At 43.6% G+C, this 12,380-nt stretch overlaps 1 protein-coding gene across 1 annotated transcript; it reads left to right on the top strand.

The window, feature by feature from the left end:
* The first annotated feature begins 3,463 nt into the window (after window positions 1-3,463).
* Window positions 3,464-7,521, top strand: LOC113926856 (histone H1.2). The gene has a single exon (XM_027602227.2). It carries the CDS (start codon window positions 3,490-3,492, stop codon window positions 4,129-4,131), a length of 642 nt encoding a protein of 213 aa, XP_027458028.2. The 5' UTR covers window positions 3,464-3,489; the 3' UTR covers window positions 4,132-7,521.
* The last annotated feature ends 4,859 nt before the right edge of the window (window positions 7,522-12,380 follow it).

Genomic DNA, 12,380 nt, shown 5'->3' with positions numbered 1-12,380 from the left:
TTTTGGACATGACATTCAGCTCTGCATATTTAATTTTGTTCACCAGCTTTCCAGATCTGAGGAAGATGAAAGAAAATTAGCCAATCCATAATATTCAGAATGTGTATAAATACAAAAATACACAGTTTATTGCATTACAATATTTGTGTCCTCAGCTTATTGTTGGCTACCTTAAGGCCACCAATTTTGAGTGGGAAGACCACACCCTTGACCTGAATTTTTCCTTGGAACTAATTTTAATAGGCTTTCTGTTGTTCACAGGCTTGTTCAATCTTATTTCAAAGCCTGAGACTCCATGACACACCTACCAGATCTAAAGTTACTTTAAAGTCGACAGCCAAAGAGTTTTGTGTCTTCTGATTTTTAGAATGGCTTCTAAAGATTCTGATTTGGAGCACTTAGAACAAACCAACTAACCAGGTGTCAAAGTATAATCTTCAAGAAGTTAAAAACATGCGTCTCCTGCAAGTACTGTTTACAGCAGGCTCAAGCATGGGGCAAAGAACGATGTAAGTCATTAAAGAGGTTGCAAGCAAGATGACAAAGTTAGGTCAAGGCAGGATACAGGAGAATGAAATACCTATTCAGTCCGGAAAAGAAAAAATGCTGAAAGGCTGAATGAGTGGTAGTTTTTCAGATACAAAACTGGTTAATGTTCTATGAGGCAATGCAATCATCACTTTTAGGGTTATCTTTTCTGCTGGAAAGAGTTCATTTGCCTCTTGACTGGACAAAACCCTTATTAGAGTATCAATCTTCTACAAATGAATGTCTAATTTCACATACTGTGGACCTAATCAAAGAGTAAATATGAAGTCAGTTAACTTCTCGAAAGCTGGGCCATCTAGAATGGTAAGTAGTAGTCACCTGTGGCCAGTGAGCACCTGTAAGGTGGCTAGTCTGAAAGGGAATGTTCTACGAATGTAAAATACACTCGATTTGGCAGACTTGCCATTTGGGAAAAAAAAAAAGGAATATAACTATCTTATTTTTTAAAAATTTTGATTACATGTTGAAATTGTCATAGTTTGGATAGATTGAAGTAGAATATATTATTAAAATTAAATTCACTTGTTTCTTTTTACTTTTGTCAATGGGACTACTAGAAAACTTAGAATTACACATGTGACTCACATTCTATTTTATTGTAGAGCATTGCCTTAGAGCATCAAATGACCCAAATACTATTTTCTAATACAGCTTGGAAGGACACGAAGAAATAGTTTCCCCTTGTTTTTTAAGTTTTGGATACCTTTTCTCAACACAAGTTTCAGGGATCTGGAGACGGGTTATTTGTTTCTCTGCCTTCTGGCCTATACCATGCGGCCAGGAGGTTGGGAGCAAGACTGAGCGGCAGGTATCCTAATGACTTGAGATCTGGACAACAGATTTGCACGTGGGGAGATGTGTTTTGATTGATTGAACCTGAGTGATCATATTAGAGAACTGAGTCACAGTAATCAAACTTACATGTTGCTGTTTTATAAATCAGGACACCAGTTTATAGTGAAGGGAAGTCCAGTGACCTGGTAATCAAGATTTTCCACTGTTATTTTCCTGGTGGTAAAGCATACTTAACTGAATTTCAGATGCCTGTGGCGGGGGGGGGCAGGCCAGGGGGGTCTCATTGTACAGAGAATCAGAGCGAAGTGCCATGTTCTTATTTTGTTTTGTTATTCTGTTACCAAAGTACATTAGTATGATAAAAGTCCTTTAGTTGTTCAAACACTTTCAATATCTTCTTACAATTCCTATACCCAAAGTCACAGTGAGGTATGGCAGGTCTAAAGTAGTTTTCTACGGCTGCTCATTCATCCATCACTAATCTTATTAGGCTGTTAATTCCCAGAGGACATGATCAGTACTAGACACAATTTCCAAATGTTGAACAAAGGTTGTTCAATAAAACCACGGAGTCATCCTTAGTCTAAAAGATGCCTCATTTTTTATTCATCACCGAACTTAAGTTGTACAACTTGATCACAGTCTAAGGCGGGTATCTTTAATACATATTTTCATGTCACTGTATAATTGAATGGGAATTTCTGGTAAGTTGTAATACTTCCTTTGTCCCTAAATATAAATATACAATTATATTAAATATATGAGTAGTAAGTTTATTCAGCTTTTTCTCTTGAGAAAATATTGTGACTGCTGGCAACCAAAGGCTGAAATATGAAGTACCAAACCTTAAAGAAGTAAAGCAAACTTGAGAACTGAATATGTAAGACCCGCTTTAGAGGGTACGGGAAGAGGTGTTCTTATCAACAACAAAAAAATGGTGTAATAATTTATATGTTCCAGTACTTTTCCTCTATTTCTATTTAAAATTTTGCCATCTACTTTGCTCAACTTCAAATATATAGTTCATCTGATAAAAGTGTATCCCATTAAAGTCAGCTGCTTTACTTCCATCCAGGTCTTTGAATTCCCAGTTAGAGAGTGTCCTTCTACAGCATAACATGTGTTAGATAGTATTACGGGAAGAAACCTCGAATTTTCATGTGCTGAAATTCATCCCTTTACTGGAGCATATGAAAATAAATAAATAAATGCTTGTTTTCTTTGAAAACAGATCATCTCAATGCCTATAGCTGCCAAGTCTATTGAGGATTTTTTTTTTTTTTTTTGCAGGCTTAGGGGGTCTCCCTTCTTCCCTCATTCTCCCTATTCTTGAGGGTCAGACCCCTGCCTTGCACAACCCAGAGGGGAACCTGAGACCTTTTTAAAAACTGCCCAATTTCTCGCCTTTGGAGAAGTGAAGAGGGCCCCGCCCCCATCTGTGAAAAGCCGGATTTGATAAAGAATTTCAGTGTCTTCAAATCTAAGATTTAAGTCTCTAACCCCCCACGATCCAGGACACCCCCCAAGGCTTCTGGACCCCCTTTCATCCGACCCTAACGGCTTTGGACTGGCCCGGGAATCCTTGTCCCAGTCCACGGTTCCTGTGGGTCTGGGCGCAGAATTCACAGAGGACCTGTGTTACTTGCCTTGCGAAGAAACAGAATTATCGTGAAAACTGAGGTGGAAACCATTTCGTTTTTGTCTCCCTGAGAAGGGAAGCATGTGCCCAACCACCCCTGAGAAAAAGAACTTTCAGGGGCAAAGGAGCGAACAGGTAATTTAGAAGAAAAACAGAAAGTGGTCTCCGGCCATCCTGGACTTCCCTCGGAGTTGGGGGAGTTGGGGGCGCCTGGACGCGTTGTCTTTGGGCTTGCGGAAAAAATAAACGGCGAGCACGAAGCCTGAGGCTTCTCGGATCCTTTCCCGACCAAAGCCGGGAGATTTGGTGCGGGGCATTTTCACATTTTCCCACTTTTGTGAAGTCGAACAAACACAACTTGGGCGCACCGCGGCGGCTCGGAGCCTGCCAGCCAGGCGGGCGAGCGGAGCACCAATCAGCGCGCGCCTGCGCTCTATATATACGGCGGCCCGGCCGCGGCGCACCCACGGCGCTCTGCCACTTGTACCCACTCCTAGAGCTTCAGCATGTCGGAGACCGCTCCCGCCGCTCCCGCCACCGCCCCCCCGGTGGAGAAGGCCCCGGTGAAGAAGAAGGCGGCTAAAAAGCCTGCAGGGGCTCGCCGCAAGGCGTCCGGGCCCCCGGTGTCCGAGCTCATCACCAAGGCCGTCGCCGCCTCCAAGGAGCGCAGCGGCGTGTCCCTGGCTGCGCTCAAGAAGGCGCTCGCGGCCGCCGGCTACGACGTGGAGAAGAACAACAGCCGCATCAAGCTGGGCCTCAAGAGCCTGGTGAGCAAGGGCACCCTGGTGCAGACCAAGGGCACCGGCGCCTCGGGCTCCTTCAAGCTCAACAGGAAGGCGGCTTCGGGGGAAGCCAAGCCCAAAGCCAAGAAGGCGGGCGCGGCCAAGCCCAAGAAGACGGCCGGGGCAGCCAAGAAACCCAAGAAGGCCGCGGGGGCGAGCACCCCCAAGAAGAGCGCCAAGAAGACCCCCAAGAAGGCCAAAAAGCCCGCGGCGGCGGCTGTTGCCAAGAAAGTGACCAAGAGTCCGAAGAAGGCGAAGGCTGCCAAGCCCAAGAAGGCCGCCAAGAGCGCAGCTAAGGCTGTGAAGCCCAAGACTGCCAAGCCCAAGGTTGCCAAGCCCAAGAAGGCTGCTCCCAAAAAGAAGTAGATTGTTGAACGTCTACTTCTAAAACCCAAAAAGGCTCTTTTCAGAGCCACCACTATCTCCGAGAAAGAGCTGAGCATTCTTTCCTCCTATGCCTTTTCCCCCTTTAACCTTTAGCTCTAGAACCAGGGTTGCGAGGGTGTGGTTGGCCACTTCGGGCTTACACCAACCGGAAAGGGGCGGAGGGGATCGCTGCGCCGCCGTGGGGCGCGTCCCCCGCCCTGCGGTGCCCCGGGTGGCCTCCCCGGAGGCTGCGGTGCGGAAGCGCTGTCCCGAGGCGCGCACTCGTCCGCCAGCCCCGCCCCGCGCCGGGTACATCGAAAACAACCACAGATCAAAGCCAGCCTGTTTGTGTCTTTAGGGACACCCCCATTGGGTTGGAAACTCATTCAAAAGTCCCGCCCTGCTCGCGGGTTGGCCCACTCCTCCAGCCCGTGATTTTTTCCCTGTGTTTTATTGGGTGGCGTTCGGCCTCTTGTGTGTTCTATGTTTTGTTTCTGGTGGGTTGATTTGGGCTTTTCCCGCTGAAAAACGTGTTATCTGGTGTTTCGGACACTTCCCATGTCTTGGAAAGTCAAGTAGGGGTTCCCGGGGGGGGCAGCACGCGACCCGGGAGGAGGGGGTGCAGGCGCCTGCGCCCCGCGATGTCGTCTGCAAGCCCGTGCGCCGCGGCCACCAAGTATCGCGTCTGGAAAAGCGCGCGGCGGCGGCCGCGACCCTGCCAAAGCGCACGGCTGGACCCGCACCCTTCCATCCCTCGCCTCGTATATCTTTGGATATGGACAGAGGTGTGATGGATTTGAGTGCATCAAAAACAACTTTTCGTCGGCCATTTTGTCCTGGCAGCGGGTACCCGAGCCTCGTTTTAGGCAGACGTCAACATCCCAAAACCGGAGACGTTTTTTAAAGGATTTCTGTGCGGCCCCAAGTCCCAACAGTTTCGATGCGAGGAGCAAAATATGGGTAAACAGTTGGAAGCGTATGCATGTGTGGGGGTGGTGTCTAATGAAGGGCTTTCGTGTATATTCACGGTGTTATCTGTGGGTTCTTTTATATTCATGGCGTTTCTTCTGGACAGAGAAAGTCCTAGTCCCGTTTTTATTCTGGTGAGCACAGATTTTCTCGAGACAAGTTCCAGGAACGGGCTTCTGGGAACTGCAGCTCAGTTCTTTGTCCATTGCCACAATGACGGATCTAGTCGCTAATTAATCTAGATTCGTTCCCCCATTCCTGGTAGGGACCACGGGTTTCATCCCTGCCCGCATCGCCCCTCCCGACAGAGTGGGGATACTTTGACGTCCGTTGTCGTGAGTAGAAAGACCTCCACTTCTTTGAGAGCGCTTCGCGCGCGGGCGCACTCACGAAGACAGTTTTCCCATGGTTACTTCCCATTATTTTTGTGCTGTTAATTTCACATTTAAAACAATTGAGCCCTCTGTATTTTGTTGTAAGGTTTAATAAATGTATACAACCCTTCCATTTCTGCCCCCCCTACCCCACCCCCATTTTGAGATGCCACCTTTATCATGGGCTAAATTCTTTGGATAGTTGGAGTAATTCTTCGTTTTCTACTTTGTTCCTTTGGTCTTTCCTGGCCATTCCTCAAGTGTGATCACAACTGTTAAGTATTGTTCACAGGACTATTTTCAATGCTGAGAATACATGACCTATAGTAGGTATTAAAATAAAAATTGAATGTTTAATAAACTGAGATGTTATGACTGATAGCTGATAGAGCTCATTCCCTCTCGTTGCTCTTCTTTCTCAGAATTTCCTGGTTATTCTATTTTTTGTTTATTTCGTTTTTCCAAATGTAATTTAAGATGCTTCCTTCCTCCCACCTCTTCACCCCTCCATTATGCATAAAAACCCCTCAATACCCTATCAGTAGTTTCTTTGGGATGATGTTAGATTTACAAATTAATTTGGGGAGATGAATTTTCCTATTCAAGAACATTTTATGTTTCCCCCCCTTTTTTTTCAAATATTTTGTACCTGTGGAGAATGTTTCAAATTTTCTCCAAATATATCTTCATATTTCTTATTACCTTTATTCCCAGATATTTTGTCATCTTTTTACTGTTGAAATGGCAACCTGTGAGATTTAAGATTCCTTGAGGACCAGCATCCCATAAAGTGCACGCTGAAGAAGATAGCCAGTTATGGAAGGGATCTATGCCTGTGTGAATTAATAACCTCTAGAACAGTGCTGTCTATAGCACATAAATAAGGAAAAAAGAAACAGGTGAAATCAATTTTAATAACATAGTTTATTTAACCTAATATATCCAAAAGATTCTCGTTCAACATAAAAGCAATATAAAAATATTTATGAGATATTCCACATTCTTTTTTGTTTCTCATATCATGTCTTTGGAAACTCTATGCATACAGCGCATCTCAGTTCCTGCTAACCTGTTTCAAGAGCTCAGTTAGCTATATGTGGCTTGTGGCAACCATATGGACAATAAAAGTCTAGAATGCCCTCTGTCCCTAATGTCTCGGTCTTCTCTAACCTCATCTTTGGCTTAATGTTTGCATGACAGTGTGTCAATATATTATGTCCTCTGTGGCCTAAACTTTTGGTGAAGTGTCCGACCTTAAAGGATGGTTGACTGGTCCAAAGGGCATTGGGCCAATATGAACCATCAAAAATTTTCTTCCAAGAACTAGAATTGAGTTAAAGAAACTGAGGTGACCTGATGTCCGGGGAACTGCCTTCTTAGACACTCTGTAGTAGAAACCGAGAGGTCTGGTGAATAAAAAGAGCAGAATGGGGCCAAGTACAGAGCAGAGCAGAGAGAAGAGATGCATAGAGCGGTGTTCTCTGGGCTCCTGACATTGGAGTTCTTGGTTCTCCTAGCCATCGGAACTCCTGCCAGTGGGGTCACCTCGCTTGGCTCTGGTTGGGTCAAGTTGTAGCAACCAGAAGACTTAATTAAGACACTTCAAATAGAATCCCAGTTAGTGCTTATGGTTATGGCATAGTGAATATCCATGCTCCCTTTCCCTTTCAAATGCTTTCAAGTCCACACACCTTTGGAGTTTAGTATATTTGCAGTTGATCCTCACATTGAATGTCTCCTGCAAACATATCTGCCTAGGTAATAACGGGTGTCCTTTACTTTCAAATGAAATGTATTCCTCAAAAACAAATATAATCACCCTTCTCTAGTAAGGGTACAGGGAGAGTTCATTCGCAGAGAGCTAAAAGTTGTCATAAAAATCTCTAATTTCACCTAGACTTTAGATACAATCTTCACCAATGTTTCTTTGATTTTTGTTCCAGTCCCTCACCAGTGTTCACAAAGTTGACTGGGTTAAGTCTGATACTGTAAGCCATTCATTAGACTCTAATTTGGCTGCTTTAAGAAAAAGGTCCTTGGGGCGCCTGGGTGGCTCGGTTGGTTAAGCAACTGCTTTCCGCTCAGGTCACGATCCTGGAGTCCTGGGATCGAGTCCCGGGATCGAGTCCCGGGATCAAGTCCCGCGTCGGGCTCCCTGCTCGGCGGGGGGCCTGCTTCTCCCTCTAACCCTCCCCGCTCTCATGTACTCTCTCTCTCTCTCTCTCATTCTCACTCTCTCAAAATAAATAAATAAATCTTAAAAAAAAAGAAAAAGGTCCTTGTCTTGATTTTTAGTTTATGAAGTCTATATTTTATTTTGACATTATTAATGTTATCATTTTCAATGTTCTACTTATTATGATCATATTGATAATGGCAATAATACATTCAAATAATTGCCCAAACATAGCTGATTAGCCAGAACTGCATAAACTAAACTGCTGATTGATAATTCAACAATGAAAATTCATGATCTCATGTCCATGTATGACAAAAGCGTGAGTAACACAGAAATTAAAGGCTACTTGTAATGCATTATAATGCATTATGCCAAACTTTTTTTTTTCCTGCCCATACATAGTGCTCTCTCTCATGGCTGAAAAATTAAATATCCTATTACTTCTCATAGGGAAAGTTCTAGGTATCATTCTATGCCTAAGGGAAGTGTAGAAAGTAACTTTAGGTTGAAATTCATGCCAGAGATGAATAGGTCCAGGAGAAGCAAGATTACATCATTAGAGGATTTCACAGTGGAGGGATTTAGGGCAGAGTGGGAACAATAGCGTTTCGAGCTAGCATTTCCTGAGCTCTAATTTGCAATGTGCCAAGCATTGTTGCTCATCACTCTCCACTTATTATCAAACACCTTGTCAGAGCACTTTGAGGTAGGTGTCATTAATATTGGGGATTGGTGATATTAAGAATGTAGCTAGTTTCCTATCAGTGAGCCAGTGCAATTGTCCTCTGTATGCCAGTGCTTTTCCTCAGACATACAATAAGAGCTATATAGATTATTTGACATTTTCTAGTAGCCACATTTAAAAGAGTAAAAAAACACATAAAATCTATTTTTTTTTTTAAAAGATTTTATTTATTTATTTGAGAGAGAGAATGAGAGACAGAGAGCATGAGAGGGAGGAGGGTGAGAAGGAGAAGCAGACTCTCTGCTGAGCAGGGAGCCCGATGTGGGACTCGATCCCGGGACTCCAGGATCATGACCTGAGCCGAAGGCAGTCGCTTAACCAACTGAGCCACCCAGGCGCCCCTCACATAAAATCTATTTTAATAGTATATTAACTCACTGTAAGAAAAATATTATTTCAACAAGTTATCAAATATAAAAAATATTAAGGAGGTTTTTTATTCTATTTTTCAGACAGCTCTTTGAAACCTGGTACGTAGTTTACCCTTAAAGCTCATTCTAATTTGGACTAGCCACATTTCAAGTGCATAATAGCTATCCATGGCTAGTGGCTACTGTCTTGGACAATATAGCTCCATAGTAAATACTCTGGGGAAGACACAAGCAAATACTTGCTCTGTAGCAGAATCCAAATGTTTCCAAGGAAATGATTATTCTGACCTGGTCCTGAAGCCCAGAGAGCATCCTTAAGACGGGATGTGTCTTCTACTCATCCTACCCACTTCATCTCATACCAGGCCACTAAGCAGAGGACTCGGACAATAGAAGTTAGCCAGCCCGCTGCATCTCCTACCCAGCTAGCCTAATCTGTGAGACAGGAGCAACTAGATCTAAGAATCCCTTTCCGGGCAATCTTATTGATCAGAGGATATTTTGAGTGTAGGTTTGGTGTGAGATTGCCTGTCAACGATATTTAGTAGTGGTATAAATTTGGCCAATTAACTAAAATCTCTTAGGCTAAAGTTCTTCCTCTAAAATGGACACTGAGAGAACTTGACTTTCAGTGTTGTATTAAGAATGATATAGGGGCGCCTGGGTGGCTCAATCGGTTGAGCGTCTGACTCTTGATTTCAGCTCAGGTCTTGATCTTGGCATCGTGAGTTTGAGCCCTGAATTGGGCCCTGTTCTGGGCGTGGAGCCTACTTAAAAAAAAAAGGTAAAGAATGATATATAACAATTCAGGCCAATCAGTTCACGTGGTACTTGACCCATGGAAAACTATGAATGTTAGCTACTAGACTGACTCCAATGAAAACATGGTTTTATTGTTCCTCCCAGGGGGACCTCTCTAAAGGAAGACAATATTCAGTCCAGAATAGATCCCTAACACCCTGCAATATTGTCCCAGAAAACTCACATTTACACTTGAAGGGTTCAAATTGCTCGGAGTTGACTTTATATCCTCCGCACTAAGTTTTGTCCTGGTATCTCTGAGAATGGTACCACCATCCAAAGCAGCATGCAAAGCAAAGCTCGGATTATCCCAGAGGCCTATGAGTCATCATCCCAAACTAGCGATTCTCAACTCTTAGGGCTCTCTGCTAAGGGGTGTTAGAAGAGTGGTAGGAGGGCCGGGGAAGGCCATGGATAATTTAGAAAAGCATAGACAGTGTTCAGAAGCACATTTACCCTGAAGCTAGTGAAACTCAAATGTTGGGCTCAGTACTTCAAAAGCCCTGAGAGGGGCTCTTGGGAGTGTGTTCACTTGGTCTCTCTCTCTCTCTTTTTTTAATGTCCATGTTAAGATATTGTATTCATAGCTGGTTAAACCCGTTGTTTATTGCCACTCAATCTTCCCTTTCGTATTACAATTCACCTTTTGCCTGATTATGCCAGGATACTGATGAACACATTTGGATTTGGGTAAGAGAAAATTTACTTCATATATGTTTAGTTTAGGGTTAACAAGATATAAAATTTGCAGATGTGCTCACATATGAGTTCAGTTGTTCTAGCCAATCGGATGTAAGAGTGGTTTCAAGGAATATACTCCTATTGCTCACTGGCAAACTTACCTGGATTTCAGACAAGAAGATGTAGTACTAGATGTCGTATAATGACATCTGTGTATTTGTAGCAACCGCAGTGGGAGTAAAGGTGTAGAGTACGGATGAATCAAGATTTGAAATGTATAGAGCTGAAAGCTAGTCCATGAAGAATCCTTCCAAATTTTACCACTCACATATGAAAGAAGCTTGACAAGGGATTTCCCAAATTTGAAAACAGTCTTAAAAATGACACTACCAATAATGTGTTTTGAAGCTGAAACTCAGTTCTAAGCTATCAAGAGAACAAAATAAATTGTGATCAATTTACCCTGGAGGAAATACTGAATTTTCTTCCCACTGTATATATAGAAAATACTCCTTTTTTTTTTTTTTTTTTTTTTGCTGGGCAGCAAAGCCAGGTTTATTGAGCGATAGCACTAAGTTCCCAAGGAGGGAGGGGACCCAAGAGGGTTGCCCTCCAAAATAATTTTCAAGTAAAAATGGAATCAGAGTATGCAGTCAAAAATATTCTAAGGAAAAAAAATATAGTGTTGTACTCAAGAGCTAATAAAATGTGCTATTTTTATGAACTTTGTGATGGCTATGGTTTTATTTTTGTAAAATTGGAATTTGGCTCCTCTTTCAATTATAAATTAATACTGTCTAGTTTTGTATTTTAAATTTTGAATTGTAATTGTTAAGAGTTGCCAAGTTGTGTAAGTTTTAGGCCTCAGGAAACCTTGAACTACCATCAGTTCATTATAATTTTATACTTAGAAAATTTAAAAAAATAACACTTTAGTCAATAACTTTGTATTTAGTAAAGGGGGACATGAGTAGGAAAGACACTTTAGGTAGCAACCTGTCAGAATCTCAAATCCTATTGATTTTAAGATGCATAGGCAAAGAAACTTTGGATAATGATAGGCAAGTCTTTTTTCTTATTGCATATATGTATTTAGTGGGTCTCTGCTGGTGAGTACAGAAGTGTTTCTATCACCTGAGCTTCAATCCCTTCTCAGTTAGACCAATACAAGATTCTGGAGTCAGGATACATGAAATGTTTTGTGGACTACTGATAACTTTATGGATACTGAGAATGCTGTTAGATTTACTTCTATTATGCTAAATGGAATAAAAGCTGTTGGGATGGTCGGGACCCTCTACAAACTCACCTGACTAAATGCTATTCTCTTTAATTTAATGAAGTCCAACTGAACAGGCAAAAGTAAATGAATAGAAAGGGTTTTCGAGGAACTGCACTACAAATGTAAAGAGAAACCTCCCTGGGGAATTTAAATCCAACTATAAGCTTACTTTGTCCTCTATTCCTGGTGTGCATGTGAAGCTTGTCTAACTGCTCCAAGAAATTAAACCTGCTTCTAAGTCACCCCGAAAATGATAAACGTACCTTAAAAAACACTTCTAACAGGGGTACGAAGCCTGAGACAGGGAGTTGGCCAATCATTCAAGTACCTCATACTAAAACATTTACATCCCAAACAAAGGTTCCTAGCAACTAAACTGTTTCGGTAGTTGATAGTTACAACCGCTTTCAAGAGACTGTGGGTGGCTCTGAAAAGAGCCTTTTACGATCAGTAGTTTGTTTTATGCTCTCTCCCCGCGGATGCGGCGCGCCAGCTGGATGTCCTTGGGCATGATGGTGACGCGCTTGGCGTGGATGGCGCACAGGTTGGTGTCCTCGAAGAGCCCCACCAGGTAGGCCTCGCACGCCTCCTGCAGGGCCATGACGGCCGAGCTCTGGAAGCGCAGGTCGGTCTTGAAGTCCTGCGCGATCTCGCGCACCAGCCGCTGGAACGGCAGCTTGCGGATCAGCAGCTCGGTGGACTTCTGGTAGCGCCGGATCTCGCGCAGGGCCACCGTGCCGGGCCGGTAGCGGTGCGGCTTCTTGACGCCGCCGGTGGCCGGCGCGCTCTTGCGGGCCGCCTTGGTGGCCAGCTGCTTGCGCGGGGCCTTGCCGCCGGTCGACTTGCG

This window comes from Zalophus californianus, chromosome 7 (assembly GCF_009762305.2).
Source record: "Zalophus californianus isolate mZalCal1 chromosome 7, mZalCal1.pri.v2, whole genome shotgun sequence".
Classification (NCBI taxonomy): Eukaryota; Metazoa; Chordata; class Mammalia; order Carnivora; family Otariidae; genus Zalophus; species Zalophus californianus.
This window is presented reverse-complemented; position numbering and strand designations above follow the sequence as displayed.